The sequence below is a fragment of the Neomonachus schauinslandi genome, chromosome 10 (genome assembly GCF_002201575.2).
Source record: "Neomonachus schauinslandi chromosome 10, ASM220157v2, whole genome shotgun sequence".
NCBI lineage: Eukaryota > Metazoa > Chordata > Mammalia > Carnivora > Phocidae > Neomonachus > Neomonachus schauinslandi.
The window spans coordinates 98330193-98349327 of NC_058412.1; the positions used below are offsets into that span (position 1 = coordinate 98330193).

At 37.6% G+C, this 19135-nt stretch overlaps 1 protein-coding gene across 1 annotated transcript in view; it reads right to left on the reverse strand.

Moving 5' to 3' along the window:
• Positions 1-19135, reverse strand: part of MACROD2 (mono-ADP ribosylhydrolase 2) — a 2055604-nt gene that overhangs the window by 1321020 nt on the left and 715449 nt on the right. The window contains exon 5 of the mRNA XM_021700726.1: positions 4583-4699. Within this exon, the coding sequence (XP_021556401.1) occupies positions 4583-4699 (117 nt within the window). The remainder of the gene's footprint in view (positions 1-4582; positions 4700-19135) is intronic.

A 19135-nucleotide genomic window follows, 5' to 3' on the forward strand; every position in this document is an offset into this window, starting at 1 on the left:
AAATCATTAAATAAAGTTGATATAGTTTCTTTATTTTTATTTGTTCACCCTTAGGAGAAGCACCATTAAAAGTAAATTCCTCAAACAAGAGACTTTGGAATTAGATGGATGTTAAAATGTGATTTAAAAAACCCAAGGGAGGGGCGCCTGGGTGGCTCAGTCATTAAGCGTCTGCCTTCAGCTCAGGTCATGATCCCAGGGTCCTGGGATCGAGCCCCGCATCGGGCTCCCTGCTCCGCGGGGAAGCCTGCTTCTCCCTCTCCCACTCCCCCTGCTTGTGTTCCCTCTCTCACTGTCTCTCTCTCTGTCGAATAAATAAATAAAATCTTAAAAAAAAAAAAAAACCCAAGGGATAATTAACACTAATTTCATCATTTCTCAGGGATATTAACATAAATTGTCTTTTACATCTTACCCATCACCAATTATCAACCAATCTTCCACATTTAACAAGTAATTCATTTAGTAGATGTTTCTCTAGTACCCATTATATACAAGGGACTGATAGAAACGTGGAAAGCTTGTATGTAAAACAATAAAAAGTGGTGAAAAGTGTCCTCAGTGTGTTAAAAAGCTGTTCATGAGTTTGTATTCATGAGTTTGAAGGGAGAAAAAAAAGAGCATTTTGCAGAGTTGATAAGGAAGACTTGTTTCATGACAGAAGTGATATTTGAGTTGAGTCAAGAAGACAGGAGAGGGGCAAAGAGCTTTCTAGATGGCCCTAAATACAGACCCCAGCGCAGGCACACCACTGTGAGCAATTCAGGTCATATAAAAGCTTGTTAGTTCAGGATATGGCAGTAAATCATGGAAGGCCAAAGGTCATCAGGCTAACAAGTCTGTGTTTAAAGAAAGACCCATCCAAGGATTTTGAGAGGAGTGGAGTTAGGTTTTTACCCATTCATTCAACAAACAGATTTTGAGCCCCGGTTAAACATTTTTCTAACCTGTATGGACAAAGCAGTAAGTGAAAAAGATGCAGGAAAAAAATCTCTGCCCTCATTTTCATAGGGGAAGACAGACAAAAAACAAAATCAGTTAGTAAATGATACCAAGTATTTGAAGGTTAAATACTACAGATATGCAATTATAAATTAAATGAAAAAGCAATTTAAACAGGTTGGTTTGGGCGATCCTGGAGGTTACATTTGAGCAAGGGTTTGAAGTAGGTGATGGAGCAAGCCAGACAGATATGTAGAAGAATAGAATTCTAGGCAGAAGGAACACTAATGCAAATGCATTATAGGTCAGCAAAGCAACCTGTGTGGGCAAGGAAGAGGACAGAGGGAGATGATGTCCAAGGTGTAAGGAGGGCCACATCGCTTAGAGTCTTACAGACAATTATAAGGACTCTGGACTTAGGAATATCAATCTACCAGCACCAGGCAGAATGCAATGCAGGAGGGAAAGAATTAGTAGAGGCAACATTTGCAAAGCTATTTTCCAGGTGAAAAGTTCTGAAACTATTCATTTGATCACTCATTCATTCACATTAGTTCAGCACATATTCAGGAAACATTGTGCTAGATATTGACACTAAAACTGTGACTCTGATAGACAAACTTCTCCCACATGAAGTTGGCCCTCTGGTAGAATGATGATAGCATGAATAGAAAGGTTCCGCATGTTGATAAGCTTCTAAAACTCTATAGAAATCTAAATTTTATTATGAATCTAATATTGTAAAAGAGAAGGTCCCAAAAGGTCCAACTGTATAAACAGTCCTTAGTCTACTTCTTAAGTCATTTCTTTAGCAATCACATTTAATGAAATATTCGCCAATATTCTTTCCACTCTTATGATTATTTTGAAAAGAATGATTGGATATTCTACATCAAAAGAAATCAAAACATCCAAACAATGAAGAATAAACTAAATCTCTGAGGCTTATCTTTCTACCAATTATGATGAGTCACAGAATATAGACTACAAACATGATTAATTCAAATACAAGCATTAAGAAAAAGATTAATTTAGCAAGCATAAAAGAAGCAAAGACCAGTCCAAAATTACCAAGTTTGTCTGTAACCTAGACAACAGCGTTTTCCAAACAAATTGCTGATGCATGAAGATATTATCATTGGTGGCTGGATGACTGGCTTTAGTACCCCCATAATGATAAACCCGCTGTCACAGAGGACAGATAGGAACTAGTTTCTGCTGTCAAACCGTCATGGAATTATTAAATATAGAGGGGGAATATGACCCGAACAGTATGTAATGAGCTCCTTTTCATTCCCTCTCTACAAAAGCACATCTGTGGATTGTTAATGACTCTGAAATGGATGACCCAAATTGATGAGAAAGAAAAACATCTTTCAGGGATAGGAAAAGGGAAAATGAACACACACACACCATGTTTATAAAATACAATTTAAAATATAAAGGCTCGTGAAAGTACTGTGGAAAACTATAAAGTGGCACACAGATGTAAGCTATTATTACTCATTTCCATATTGCTCGATTGCTTTCTTTGCTTTTCTTTATGTTTCCAATATAGATCATTAATCTTTCAAAATATAGAGAAATACCAAGACTTATTCACAAGTAGTCCATGTGTGTGACTTTCATGAGGTGGCACTGCCATCCCAAGTCTGGTCCTTTCTACGGTGCTGGATGATTTTCTTACTAGATGTGCCCTGTGACCTGTGCACAGTGACTTGAATGTGTATAAGGCTCTCATTATCTCAGTTCACACAGATTCGGTACCAAGTCCTATGGACTGACTTTGTTAACTAGAGTCCTTGTGCCACAAAGATTCAGTTGGCCCAGGGTCCCCAGGAAAGCCACACCTTAGCTCAGAGATATGACTCAATCATGAAACTCCTCAAGCATAGGTCTTGGTGTCATTGATCTTCATACGTCCTTCAATAACCCTGAACTAAGCTAGATGATTTAGAGGGATGTCAGACAGGAGCAAGCACATTAGACAGAATCATCATGGCATCAACCCATACACTAAAGCCACCATTTTATTTGGCCATATTTAGTGATACTGAGGCTATCTGTCTTTGGAAACCTCAGAGGTAAAGAATTTCTTATTTGTGCTTTAATACGTAAGAAAGGAAGTAGTAAATCAGTAGGAAACCAGGCCTTATTGCTTAGTTTAAGGACAGACACAAGTCTGAAAGTAATCAATAATCTGCTTGTTCTCAGGGCGGTATCAGTTAGCTATATCACAAAGGTAATATGGTGTTAAAAAGAAAAAATGACCAATATTTGTAAACATAGAGACATATAATCCTGGAAAGGGAAATCACCTTTAATACTCAGGTTTTCTGACTCAAAGGGAGAACTGTTTAGAACACCACTGTACACAAAGGACTTTATTTGACATAAATATACATTTCAAGTGGGAGTGAGGGGCCATTTGGTACATGATTTGACTCTTTCACATAAGGTAAAAACGCTAAGAAAGAAAGAAAAGTGAGAAGTCACTGAAGGAAAAATTAAACAGTATATAGTTGATATACATTCACTAGAACCCACTGTGAGAAATACAGAATGCAGTATTATAATGTTTATAAAGAAAAAATATCATTTTAATATATGACATTTACTACAAAACCTCAGATTTAAACATTATTTAAAGTAATCTTTAAAATATAACACACTATCTCTCCACTCACACATATCCATAGGAAATTCATTTTTACACAACCTGCCTATACAGAGCCCAACAAGTATTCTACAGATAGTGTTACAATTTTTCAGTCATGTTTTCTCAACTGCAAAAAAAAACGAAAAACAAAAACTCGCTTCACTTTTACATAAAATGTATTCACAGACCCAGGCAGTATCATAAGAAGCAGATGAATAGAATAAACAATTAATTGGCGTCCCAATTTCCAAATCAATGAACACTTTAACAGTGCAATGAAACCCTTTACCTCCACCCGCCAAGCCCTGAAGGTTATGTGATTAAAAAATCCGTGCCTTTAACCAGCTCCTCTCTCAGTATTTTTATTCCACACTACCCCCACTCGATTGGCTAAACGACTAGGCAACAAGGTCAATCAAATGCAGTACTTTTCTCTATTCAAATATAATGGAAATTTTGACCATTCCACATTCAAAGAGCAAATACATTCTCACACTGACAACCACATTCCATTGGCTTTTCCTGAAAGCAAAGTGTGACAGATGCCTTGGCTGTAATTGCCAATCAGCCTTTGCATGGCAGCTGAAAACACAATACATCACTTTGATCTCCTTTGCTCTAAACACATCCACAATCAAGAAACCTGAACAAGGAATAAGAAATTGGCATCACTTCCAGAAGCTGTCACTCCACGGCACTTAAATGCTATAATGTATATTTTGCTCATATTTTTATTTCTCTGTTTCAGAGACACTCTGTCGAAGACCTGAACAAAAATCACCTACACTCACATATGATACATATATATTTGAAGAACTACTTGGAGCACACATTTTATTACCAAGTACAAAATCCGAATATAAGCCCACTTAATTAAATATCCCCACTACCACTTCCTTTCCCAGTTACACGCTTTTGGGATAAAATCAGAGACATGTGCTCAGCTGATTTGGAAACAGGGTTCCCAAGGGCTGTACTCACATTTTGCAGGCAGGTCATAGCCACATGTGATTTTTGCATGTCCAGTTTCACAGCCATTCAGGTTACGACATTCAGCCAGTAAACAGGGCCCAGCTGCTCTGTGAATACAGCCATCCACTAGGGGAGAGAGAAAAAAGTTAGCTCATTTTTGTCCTTTGGAAGTAAATGCAAAACCCGAGACAGGAAGATAAAAGGAACTCAATTTGTTCCTCTTGAAAATCACCATGTCTCATGGAAGAAAACCCATGATGTCCAATCCTTCAAACACTATGTTTTCGTGTGTGTGTGTGTGTGTGGTGAGCAGAGGTAGAAGGGTTACAGAAGTCATGCAGTGTGCTGGTAAACATTAAGGGGCAGTTTCTTTTGGGATGGGGGAATCCCTGATTTGTAGCTGTTTCCACTCTCAATTGTGTAAATGTCCCCACCATGCCCAATTTCAAACTATCAACTTGAGGTCACTGAACACAGGGTGCAAACGAAATGCTAACAATTCTGTCTCCCAAGCTGGTAAGTATTGCCTCCGATATACCACAGGTTATAGAACAAAAAGGTCAAGAAGAAAGTGAGCACAGCAATCTAAAACATCCATATTCACCTCAAAACTAAGAGTAGAATTAAAGCCATTAAAAAAAAGAACCAGATGCAACCACTCTGGAAAACAGTATGGAGGTTCCTCAAAAAGTTGAAAATAGAGCTGCCCTATGACCCAGCAATTGCACTACTGGGTATTTACCCCAAAGATACAAAGGTAGGGATCTGAAGGGGTATGTGCACCCCGATATTTATAGCAGCAATGTCCACAATAGCCTAACTGTGGAAAGAGCCAAGATGTCCATCGACAGATGAATGGATAAAGAAGATGTGGTCTATATATACAATGGAATATTATGCAGCCATCAAAAGGAATGAGATCTTGCCATTTGCAACGACGTGGATGGAACTGGAGGGTGTTATGCTAAGCGAAATAAGTCAATCAGAGAAAGATGTGCATCATATGACCTCACTGATATGAGGAATTCTGAATCTCAGGAAACAAACTGAGGGTTGCTGGAGTGGGTGGTAGGGTGGGAGGGATGGGGTGGCTCGGTGATAGACATTGGGAGGGTATGTGCTATGGTGAGCGCTGTGAATTGTGCAAGACTGTTGAATCACAGATCTGTACCTCTGAAACAAATAATGCAATATATGTTAAGAAGAAAAAAAAAAGAAGATAGCAGGAGGGGAAGAATGAAGGGGGGGGAAATCGGAGGGGGAGACGAACCATGAGAGACGATGGACTCTGAAAAACAAACTGCGGGTTCTAGAGGGAAGGAGGGTGGGAGGATGGGTTAGCCTGGTGATGGGTATTAAAGAGGGCATGTTCTGCATCAGCACTGGGTGTTATGCACAAACAATGAATCATGGAACACTACATCAAAAACTAATGATGTAATGTATGGTGATTAACATAACAATAAAATTTTTTTTTAATTACATAAAAGAACAATGGACATAATCAAAAAAAAAAAGAACCAGACCTCTGAGTTCCCCCTTGCCCGCCCAATAGCAGGACACAAACACAGCTGTGTTTCCGCAGCTGACAGGGCACTAGATGATAGTCAAGGGTAGCTTGGGTCTTAGTAACGCCCATAAAACCACCCTCACTCACCTGACAGCAACTAAGCCAAGAACTTGAGCTGTTCCTGCCCTTGCTCCACAAATTGAACAGCTTCCTTCCTTTCACCAACCTGAAGTCTCATCAGTCCTCTGGCCTCTGCATCCTTCCCCTTCACATCTGGCCTACACAGTGAGACTCGCCTTTCAAAAACACAAATCTGATGCTGTTGGAAATTAAGACTTTATATGACTGGATGGGGTGGGCGTGAGTGCACAGATGGAAGGCTCAAAGATCATATGCACATACATTAGGAAATTGAAAACTTGGGTTCTTAGTTGTTGTTGAATGGACCCCTTGGACTGAAAGGAAATGCAAGATTGCTAAATGAAGGGTAAAGAGACAAAGAGGTAGAGAGTAAGAGTAAGTTGGGATATGAAAATAAACCAGGATATTAAGAGATCAGAAGATGTCCCCCTCTCTCCACAGTCTACAACACAATGGAATTGACCCAGAGAATCTTCAGTGTTCCAATGCTCATTCTTTCACTGTTCAGTCATACACATACTCACACATACAATTTTTTCTTCCAAAAAGAGCTTAATAAATTTTGTTCAAACTCTTTCACATAGCAATTCTACTTTTAAAAAAAAATTATTCTATGGAATAATTAACACAAGTGCAAAAGTTACAATTCTAAGAATGTCAGAGTTGTTTATAATAGTGGAAACTTGGAACTTCTCAGAGAGCTGGTTAGATAAATTAAAATCCATCAGTGCAATACTATTATGCAGCTGCTAAAAAGAATGGGCCAACTCTATATGTAAATAGTCCTAAACATGGAAAGATTTCGAAATGAAACGTCAGGTTTAGAAGAGTACATAAATCATACAGTCACAATTTTGCTTACAAAGTTATACACACACACACTTATACACAGATACATTTACACATACACACATACATATGCACCCCAAAGATACACCAAAATATAAAAAGTGATCATGAGATGGGAAACAGAGGGTGAGACTATTAGGAAAAAAATTAGGTCCTAATTTAGGTTTGAATTTTTTTTTTACAAGAGCTTCAAGAGAAGTATTTTAAATTGAACATTTTTTCTTGGCAAAGAGATAATTAGTTACTTAGTTTGAAATGGATAATTAAAATAGGATTTGCTAGTGTATTTAATCATATGCTGTCAAATATTGTCTGCATTATTTAGATGGCAGTATAATGCAGCTTGTGGATATCTAATTCTCAAAATCTTCATGTTCTACCAGCATTCATGACTGCATTAGAGCAATGAAAAAATGGCTGAAGAGCTATTTAATAATAATAACTTCAGCTTAAATTTCTTGAGTGCATCTATATGCCAGCCACTATACTCAGGACAACTTTACCAGCAGATACTAATTTTATCATCTGTGTTTTATAGAGGCTTAGAAGATGTTAGTAACCTACCAGTGTTCACAAAATATTGGCAATGCGATTCAAAACCTTACCATACCCTGACCCACTATAATTCACTGCCTTTAGGACCTGAATCCAGGTAGTCTTACCTCAATCCCTGCATGCGGTATGTTGAACCACCACATTACATTGCCTGTCAGTTCCCATCAATTCTACTTATGAGTTGTAACGGTCATACAATCACATGCACAGACCTCAAACGTGCAGTTTTGATGAGTATATACATAACAAAGGTATATACTCATGCAACCATGATACCAACAAAAATACAAAATGTTTTCCGTCAACCCAAAAAGTTCTCTTGTGCCCCTTCCACCCGATTTCCCTTCTCACCCCACAAAGAGAGACCCTTTTCTGATTTCAATCAGCCTAACTACATTTTGCCTGTTATATAACTTCAAACTTCATATAAGAGACGGAGGATGGGGGCTAGCTTCTTTTACCCGGCTTATTTTTGAGATTCATCTGTGTTGTTGCATGCAATTCTACTTCATTCCTCTTATTCTCAGTTCTTTGAGCCTTCTGGCTCTCGTTTTCTTCCTGGGCTCCTTGGACTCTTTATCTATACATGGACAGTTTAAGGCTCTGCCAAAGATTATAAGTATTCATTTATAGATTTGGGGGCTCCCTCCTCTGTGACTCTCTCCCTTCAGGAATCCTAATCTCAATTCCTAGTTGTTCTGACAACACTGAATTCAGTCCTATGATGCCTAAAGCCAATTATTCCATGGTTAAAAATACCATAATTTCTTTATCCATTCATCTATAAATAGGCAGTGACATATTTACAGTTTTTAGCTATTGTGAATAAATCCGCATACTTTACAAGTCCTTTTGTGCTATATGTTTTTATTCCCATTGGACAAATAACTATTAATAAAATTGCTGGGTCAGTATATATTCTACTTTATAAAGAACTAATATGCAGTTTTCCTAAGTGATTATACCAATTTACATGTACCCACAGCAAAGTCTGAGAGTTCAAGTTTTAACAATCCTTTGGTGTTGTCAGCTTTTTTAATTTTAGCAATTCTAATGGATATAAAGGGGTATCTCACTGTGATTTCAATTTGCATTTCCCTGATGATTAATGATGTTAAGTATCTTGCCAAGTGCTTCTTGGTCATTCATATATATTCTTTTTGGAAGTGTCTGCTCATGTCTTTTGCTAATTTTTATTGTCTTTTATTACTGAGTTGTGTTAAATCTGCTATTAGCTCCAATTTTTCTTTTTAATTTCAGAGATTTATTTTTTAGATCTTGAGATTTGCCTTTGGTTCTTTTTCTTACAGTTTTCATATCACTCCTGAATTTTCCCAACTCCTCACCCATCTTTTCATGAAAATGGCTTCACAGATTCTGCATAGTGATTTTAACATCCTATCTGACAATTCCAGTGTCTATGTCAGCTATGAGTTTGTTTATATTGACTGATTTTTCCCACGACTCTGGGTCACATTTTCTTGTTCCTTTGCATGTCCAGTAATTACTGATGACATATAAACACTGTAAAGATGTTGTAAAGGCTTTAAATTATATTATCTTCCTCCAAACAGCATTGAAGTTTGCTCCTGCAAACAGATTACTGCCAGGTAACAGGGAGGCATAAGTTTAGGCTTTGTTAAGGCAGGTTTATTCCAGTTTTCCCTTACTTCTGGGATGTGGTCTTTACTCCTAAAGCATGAAACTTCCAGAGTTTCAATGGAAAACCCAAGTGTTTGTCAATTCCCTCTAACTCGACGGAGCTAAAATTCTGAACTCTATATCCCTGAAGTGAGAAACTGAATGTTCCGCTCAGTTCTTTCAGCCTTCTGGCTCTCGTTTTCTTCCTGGGCTCCTTGGACTCTTTATCTGTACATGGACAGTTTAAGGCTCTGCCAAAGATTATAGGTATTCATTTATAGATTTGGGGGCTCCCTCCTCTGTGACTCTCTCCCTTCAGGAATCCTAATCTCAATTCCTAGTTGTTCTGACAACACTGAATTCAGCCCTATGATGCCTAAAGCCAATAAAACTACTGTTTTTTCCTTTGAGCCCTATCAGCCACTTCCCATGTGGGGCACAGAGGGCCCGTGGGGTCAAAGCCATTTAAATCTGGATCTCACCCAGTGTGGTTTTCCTTCTTTTGAAGGTAGAATCCTTTTTAGTTTCAGCTTGCTTTTAGTTGCTGTCTAGTGCCAATAAACAGTTCCTGTCGTTGCTTTTATATTTTGTCAAGAATTTTAAATTACTATTGGTAGGAAGTCTACTGTGATACAAGCTAGGCTGTCATTATCAGAAGCTGGAAGTATACGCTGCATTTTCTCTTGGCTAAAACATGATATCATATTATTTTAGAGCTGTATGTGGCCTTTGGAAAAAGTACATGGGAGAAAAAAGGAAATGGTATTATCTATTGTATCAATTCTGTACTTGAGAATGGGTTGTTGTATCTTTGAAAGAGAAAAAATAAATAAATAATGTCTCTATATGTATAAACTCGGTATGAGATTTTAAAATTCTCTAACCTATTGTCAATTCTTTTGCTCGATTTATTTTTCCTAAAATGCAGATCAGATCTCATCACTTCCATACTAAAGTAGTGTTTGCTATTTCCCATATCTTACATTATAAACCCCTTAATTACAAATTATGGTCTTATAGACCCTTCACAAATGTGGTTCCAACTTAACCTCCCAACCTCACATCATCCCACTCTCACTCCCTTGGCATCATGTAATCTGACACATCTAAATCTTTACCATTCCCTAAACACAACACGACTTCCTTTGCAAAGTGCTCTCCACCCAGAATATCCAGCTACCCCTCCCCTGTTTCCTGCCTAGCAAGGTCTTTCTCACTGTTCCTCTTCTAGTTCCAATGTTTCTTCCTCTAAAAAGCCATTCACAACATTTACAGGACACAATAATGTCTTTTTATGTTCCCACATTCTGGCGTGTACCCTTATTTTCATACTTATAAATTGTTTTATAGCTGTTATATAAACACAGCAGACTGGTTATATGCTAGAAAGTCTCTCCTGCTTTAGTCATTCAGCTCCTTGAGGGTACAGGAGGTGGCTTAGTCTTTTTATATCCCTCGTTATCTTTTTTTAAAAGACTTTATTTATTTATTTGAGAGAAAGAGAGAGAGAGCGCAAGCAGGGTAAGAGGGAGAAGCAGGCTCCCAGGTGAGCAGGGAGCCCAATGTGGGGCTCGATCCCAGGCCCCCGGGATTATGACCTGAGCTGAAGGCAGATGCTTAACCAACTGAGCCACCCAGGAGCCCCTATATCCCTAGTTATCTTAAGAACTGACTTTTTATAAATATTTAATACAGTTGAATTAAATGCAAGTAAATTTGGGAGGAAAACTAGTGTAGCTTTTTTTTTTTTTAATAATACTGAAGAAGTAATCAGGCTAGTTAAATCCAAAGAACCAGAAATGGAAAAGCAAAGTTAAATACACAGCCACAATGTGTGGTCACAAGTCTAGTGATGAGCTTCCATATTAAACGTGTTAACAATTCACAGAATCTGAAAATTCACCCATTTCCCCAGGTCTGGTGCAGCCCAGTAGAAAATCTGCTCCCTTACCTTCCCTTAGGGTCAGCCTAACATCAGGCTGGGTAGTGGCAAGATATGAGACATAACACAGCTGCACTTGTTCCATTTCTCCCACCCCCAGTCCCCAGGTGGGAGGGGATAGAGGACCAACAGTTAGCATTTACACTGCCCTAGAAGATATTCAGTCTGACCCAAAATGTCTAAACCCAATTACAACCAAAAAACAAAAACAAAACCAAACAAACAAACAAAAAACCCAAGACCAAAAGTCTAAATGAGAAATGAAAGTTGAGCACAATTTTCCAGAGAGCAACAGGACTACTGATGCCTCTTATCCTATAAAAGAAATATTCACACAGGAACAAAAAGAAAAGACGACTAAGCTCCATAAATAAATATGTTCACTGAAGTCCATTTACTTTTCTTTCTGGTTATATAGCTAGAAAGCAACTCCCAGCCTCCCTTGTACTGAGTTTGTGTGAGGTCATGAGTTGGAGTTGTGTTCAAAGGAGTATCAGTAAAAATGATGTAACTACTTCTATGTCCAATCCCTAAAACTCCTGCACCCAGTCTTCCACATCATCTTCTGTTGTCTGCAGGCTGCACGCAGAGGATCCATTGGAAGACTCTAATTGCCCAGGAGATGGTATAGCAACTAAACAAAAAGTGCCCGAATCCCTAAAATTACTGTGTGGAACAGAGCTCCACCTCACCCCCACTTCCCATATTGGACTGTCAGTCCAGGGATAGGCAAAATTTTATTATGTAAAGCCACTGAGATTTGGGGATGTTTGTAACATAGTTTGCCTTGACTGATACTTGTACTTACTTCTATTGTAAATATTCCAATGATAATTTTCATTCAGCTTGATTACTGCTGTTTTTAAAACTTGTATGCAAAAAAAATTTTAGATTTTACTACTAGAATGAACATATTATATTAGCCAAGTTCATTTCCTTAAGTATGCCTCAGAGTTCTTAATCATGCTAGACACTGAGCTCACTCCAGAACACCAAAGCCAGCCTGACCAATTCATTCAAATAGTTGTTCCTCTCACTTTGTGATTGAAACCAGACTAATAGAAGATAAAGGCTGAGGACTGCCTAACAAACTGTCTGTGCTGTGATCAGGTAGGAATGGAGAGAACACTGAGGTCACTCATAGAGCTGCTCTTCATCAGAGCTAAGAGGAGTCTGGCTGCAACTTCTTCCAAAAACCAGGTTTTCTGCTGTACTGACAAACTTGCCTTTGCCATCCTGACAGAAAGGCCAAAATGCTTGCAGGCAGATGGTTAACTAAGGCAAGGGCCTTTGAGTCCTGGCATATTTCCTCCAGTTATCTAACAATATCTAAATCCAGAAGACTTCAGCCTATTAATTATACCATCTTGCGTAGGTTTCCTTACACCATAGCCTAGAGCATTAGACTGTCTCTGGATGGGGTAGAAAGATGGGTTTTGGTTGCGCTTGAGGGAGATTTTTTTTTTTACTTTTGTCAGTAGTACCTTGGAGTGTAGAGTTTGAATGTTTTTATAGGATGGTCTTAACCCACTATTTAAATAGCTAAAATAAAGACAAAAGAGATGGGACATGAAACCACATCAATTTTTCTGACCTAAGATTTATATTACCCCATACATTCCAATCTGCCTCTTTGGCCTTCCTCAGGTAAAGCTCCCTGTTTTACATACAGATGAACAAATTGATCCTGAAAATAGGAAAGAAAAACAAGCCACAAAGCACTGAATGGGAATCCTTCAGATACAGTAGACCAGTAAGTGTAAGAGCTAGCAAAAAAAAAGAACCAGGGAAGATTTCTAAATATGTGTTTTGAAAAATGCTAAACATATTATATAGCAAAATCCAGTTATTTTATAAATTGGCCCTATGAGCTCTCTTCTTTGTCTTACAAAGACAAATTTTTAAACAGTTTTTAACAAGGGGGATTTTGAAGTTCTTAGATCTGTACATATTCATTTAATCTTCTTTTGTAAATAAAAGACAGTAACTTAATCTAAAAGCAGCCGCATGAATCACATTAGCCTGAAAAATAAGAGACTCTCTCATTGAATACATCTTTTAGAAGCCCAAGAGAATACAACAGAGTTCTTTCCAAATCAAATCAACATAAATTTATTAAACAAATACCTCGCACAAAACATTCTGCAAGAAGCTGTGAAGAAATCAAATGATGGTAATAATATGTCACATCTTTTGAGGATTTACCATGTGCCTTCTGGTGTGCTAAGTGACTTGCAAACTTTCCCTGTATAAGAGGAAGTGCCGCAAAGTGGAAATAGGATGATTCTAGAGTCAAAAGGCAGAGGTTTGTGTCCCAGTGCTATCATTTTAGCTCCCCATACTTTTGGTTTTTTCATCTGCAAAAGAGGGCCCTTTTAGGGCCTCTCTTCAAAATCATAGGGTTTTTGTGAGCAAATGAGTTATTACATGACAACCACTTTGAGTAATGCTTGGCATGTAGCAAGCATGTAGTAAATGTTGGCTATGTTATTACATTTAATATCATAGACTTCTTGACAGGTAAGATCTACTAGGATGACTACTTAACAAAGAAGAGTATGTTAAGGAGTTAGTGCAAGATCACACAGAAGCTGGCGTCAGAATCCAGGTTTGCTTGAACTTAATCTATATTCTTAATCCTTACTTTCTTTTACGGCCATTCATGCAAAGAAGTATAACCATGGACCCTTTCCTTGGGAGGCAAGTGAATAGGACATACAGGCTCAGAATCATGTTTTCACTGAAATAAAAAGTAATGGACACTATATAGAATATCTTAGTTATGGAGAGTATGTCTTTTAATCAAAAAATTAGAGGAATAGGTCACATGTTAATGTGTTACTTTTTATAAAGTCCTTTGAGAAAATGACCACATATTTCACTCTCAAAACAATCTTACAAGGTGGTCCTGGACTTTATTACTTTTCCCATTATATAGCTGAAGAAACTCAACCAGTGCAAGAGTAAATGTCTAAGGTCATCCACCTGTTAAGTGGCAAATATGAATTCAAGTTTCATTGCTCTTGAAGTGTGGTCAATATCACTTGGGAAGCCTGAAAAAAAAGTGGATTCCTAGACCCACCCTCAAATCTAGAGGGTCAGTCTCCCTAGAGGTGGGACCCCAGAATCTGCATTTAATAATCTCAACAGATAGCACGGATGCACACTACCAACAGAGAACTTTGAGAATCACTCCTCTATATGACCTTGTTTGACAAACCTCCAAAGAGTGGTGAGTAGTTGGGCCTGTGGCAAGTGATCTGAGAATTCACTGGATGCACGAAGTCACAGGCCATGGCTCTACCAAATCAGAAGATCCCCTTTAAATTTAATTAGAGCTATATTCCCCAGGAGTCCTAATCAATTATTGAAAGAATCTCTGCCCTTAACAGTTTGCTATTAGAGCAGGCAATGTTAACTGGAACTAGAACTGAACTCCAGTAGCAAGTAGGATTTTAATTAAATGCTGTTTCACTCAAAGATAGATACAGTAGTCATGAAATGCCTCAGGCATAAAGAGGTCCTTGGTGTATGGTCTCCAAAGTAAGGTCACAAGACATCCATACAGGGGATGGAAGAATATATTTAAACTTTTCTTGATATTTATAATTTTTATCTAAAAAGATAAGAATGAAGTTCAAGTTTACTAATATTTAACACACAGATTGACAATAGCACTTGTATATAATTTACAAGTAAACATATACAATTTATAAGTGCATGCTCAAAAAATTTTTACTGAGAAAGGTACACAATTAAAAAAAAAATTAAAGTCAACAGACAGTGATTAACAGGGCTCTAGAATCAAACTGCCAGACTCTACTACCACTTAGAGTTTCTGCATCTATATAATGGGTATAATGCTAGTATCTACCTTCTAAGCTTCTCATTCTAGTTAAATAAGGTAACATTTGTACAGTGCTTAGCTTGAGAAGTGTCTGTATAAGTGCTCAAAGAATGTTACAGTGGTAGATACTTCTACCACTGCAATTGCTGCACAGAAAATGGCAACAATTATCCCCATCTTTGCATCCATGTCCTTGGAAACATGACTCTACAGCTCCTTCCAACAAGAAATGGAATGTTTCCCCACACCCTGAGTCTAGGCTGATCTTATAACTTGTTTTGGCCAACAGAAAGAGGCAGAAGCAACCCTGGGCCAGTTCTAGGCCTGAGCCTCAAGAGGCCTTTTGCACTTCTGCTCAGCAGCCACATAAATGAGCCCAGGCCAGCCTGCTCAACAGAGACAAGCTATCCCAGCTGAGGTCATCCTAGACTAGTCAGCACTCAACTTTCCTAGCAACTCACCACAAATACATTATGTGAGAACTGTCCATGAGAAGAACTGTCCAGCTTATTGGTGAACCTATAGAATTATTAGTTATATACATAGTTGTTTTAAGCCACCAAAGTTTGAGGGTGATCTGTTATACAGAAAGGCCACCATCATCAGAAAAAATACAAAGCAATAATCCATTCTCAAGTTATGATATAAAGGAAAAAGGTTAAATAGCTGTCCTAAACTCTTAGGAAAGAAAAACAATATAGCTGAAGTAATCAGGTGAAAAGTTGATTCCATTAGAGGTCACCTGTAGCCTGCACGGAAGATTTATGTGTCAGGTACTAAATAGCATCAGTGTTCCCTTTAGGGAGGAGAAGAAATATCTGTTAGAAAAAGCAATACAGTGACAAGGAGATCCACATCTTGAAGCTTCACAGATGCAAGGAATTAAGCTATCTGAAACAGCCTTGGGCTGACTTAAAAATTAACTTCTATTATAAGCCTCCTGATCTTGCTGGTCAATTTGACTATAAGACCTGGGCTGTGATCCCAGTAGATGACAAACATAAGAGAATAAACACTGACACATTTCTTAGCTCAGGAACCTGGAGCAATTTTCAGCTAAGGGTCACACACTTAGCTTTCTTCATCTCTAATCTAAAAGCTAAGGGACTGATCTTTAAAAATTAGGAGATATTTCTATCTCCTAGAATCTAAGACCTATCTAATTATGCAGATACCCAAGAAACAATGATTTTTTTGTTGTTGTTGTTAAACTTGAACTCCCAAGTGAGGATAAAAGAATATTTATCCTCAGAAACAAACAGACCTTCCAAAATTTTTCTTGGGAAAAATTTAAATCAATGAGCTCTATCTCATCATTAGGTTTGAGACTGAGAAAGTCAAGTTGATTAAATCCTACTCAGGTTATAAAAAATCATATTTAGTCAATGCTAACTTCATGGTAAACACATCACTTAAGACCTAACCCCATGCATTTCCTTCCACATATCCAAGCTCTCTCTTTAAAAAAAAAAGAAAAAAAAATCCTCAACCAAAGAAAATGTCATTATGACATCGATTACTGGTTGTCTACCCACTATCAATTCTCATTTTCCCTACTAACAGAATCCCTATATTGATTGGGGTGGCTATGTGCCCAAGTAAAAACTCATATTTACCAGCAGCTCTTTCAAAAATGAAAAAGATATGAGTGACCAATTTAGATGGAAAGAGATGCCATTAAGTGCATATCCAAGAAATCTCATTACAGAGGGTTTACTCACACAGCAGATCTATCTATCTACCTATCTATCTATCTTATTATCTACTACTACTACTACTATTAGGCTTTCTTACTGTTCTTCTACTAGTAGTCTTTCGTACAGTTCCACCTTTGAGACTTAAACTTGGCCTGACTTCAGTAGCCATCTAATGAGAATGAACATGAAGGCTACACTCTGGTATGGTAGAAAGAAGAGCTGATAGGTGCCTGAATCTCTGATGGCCTCTGTGGAGATGCCAAATTAGGACTACTTTTCATTCAATGAAAGAAAATGGTTTTTGTTAATGAGCATATGTCTTGTGTAAGCCACTATCTGGGGTGGGAATGGGACTTCTGTAACTTGGAACCTCATGCCATCTTTAAATGTTGTAGGCATGCATTTTAATTTAGCTGAGACATGTTTCTTGAAATTCCAGACGAGTAACATTTCTTTGACTATTACAAAAGTATTAATTACTAAGAAATTCTGAGCTGACAAAACACTGGAAAGGGAACAAGAGGCAAAACTCCCAACAGATAAATGGAGGGAGCCAGGGCAGTGCTGACCATACCACTAAAGAAGGAATGACAGCTAGAAGAACCTAGAATGTGCCAGTCAACAGCCATGTGACCTTAAGATGGTTTATATTTCATTAGCTCTCAGCAGGGAGGGCTATCTCCATCAGCAATAAGGCTGGATTTACTCAAGGTAGGTGCTACTAAAGAATCCAGAGAAGAGAATGAGGATCATATTTCTCTGGAAGTCCACAGAGACAGTCCGATGAAGGGTAAATTTGCCATCAGAGATGATAAGGATTTTCAGGCAAAGGATATATTAGCTAGTGCCTCGAGAGCTCAGTAATAATCTCCACTTCTTCTTTTTTTTAATTGGGCAAGTTTACTTGGGAAGAAAAAAATTTACAACTTAGTTCCTATTCAAGGGCAACCGTATTCCTCCAACCCAAGCAGAGACCCTTCTCAAGGAAATAATGAAAAGGCAGGCCTTAACGCTACATCCCTTGAAAGAATAACTCCTCAAAATAATCTTCAAATCTGATGTTAATAGAGTCTAAGCATTAATGGAAATTTTGACCTTAAGTAAAGAAGAAATAATAACTGTTCTTTGGCAGCCTAATACATCTGCTTCTACAGTGTGGTTTTGCCTGGGTTAAAGGCATAGATTGTGCCCTTGTTTCTGGGTAGGTCTTCTTAATAGAGAGTAGGTCAAACAGAAATGCAATGTCAGAGAGACCTCTCTCTTTCCAAGAAATAAAAAATGAGTCAACTTACATGCTTTCTCTTCTATCAGAAACTTCCCAGTGGCTGGGGACACAAGTTCAACACTAGGGATGATGTAGGTTAATGTTAACAGATGCTTCTTAGACAACCTCATTTGTTTTATCAAAAAAATAAGACCTATGGAGAAAGGTAATCTTTCCTCAAGGAATTCAGCTTTTAAACTTCGATCATGTTATAGAATCTTTTCTCCTCATTTTCTTCCTACAAAGAAGTAAATATGTCATTTTGTGGTTCATACTCCCATCTGCTTCAGGAAATACTAATGGTTTCAGGTGAGATGATAAAGGATTAAAAATCTTTAGGACAAAAAAAAAAGAAATCTCTCTGAACGTCCAATTGTCTGTATGAAGGAAAATGATAAAAGCCTGCCCATATATGTGTTTTTGCAAAAATGTAAAATCTTGACATATACAAAAGATAATCTTTGTTTTGGTAAATTACACTATTTGCCACTCACTCTGCTTGATTATTATAAGGACTAATGCCTCAGTACATCAGTAGGTCTGGAGAAGAGATGCATGACAAGCGGCCCTTTTTCCCAAAGTCCACACATGAAGATGGCATTTATTGCCCCAATCCAAATATCAACTTTCTCTTCTCCCGTTATTTATTTTCAACAGGAGCTCTGAGGGATAATCTTATGTTAAGAAAAAACTTAAGGGCAAAAAAAAACCATTGTGATCATTCTGTCAAGCAATGAAATTATTCTTTCTTTTTGACTTTTTTTTTGGATTAAAGAAAAAGTTGAACACTTATTAAAGACTAATTTTTAGAAAAGGCTTGGCTCTTTTTTTTTTTTTAATAGGAAAAATCCAATCAATGAAGTTTATAAGTAGTTTACAATTTGGATGAAATCCCCTTATTTCTTTCCAGTAAAAATTCAATATATGTGCCTGTCTAGATGAAGATTTTGCCTTAGCAATTCTAAACTCAAATGAGAACATGCTAGCAAAAATTCTCAAGGAGAAAAAAAAAGAAAAAAGCACCACGTATCAAATTAAATTTTAGCATTAAAAAACAATATTTAACCTAAAATGATACGAGAACAGAATGAATAGTGTCATATGTAATTTCTGGAA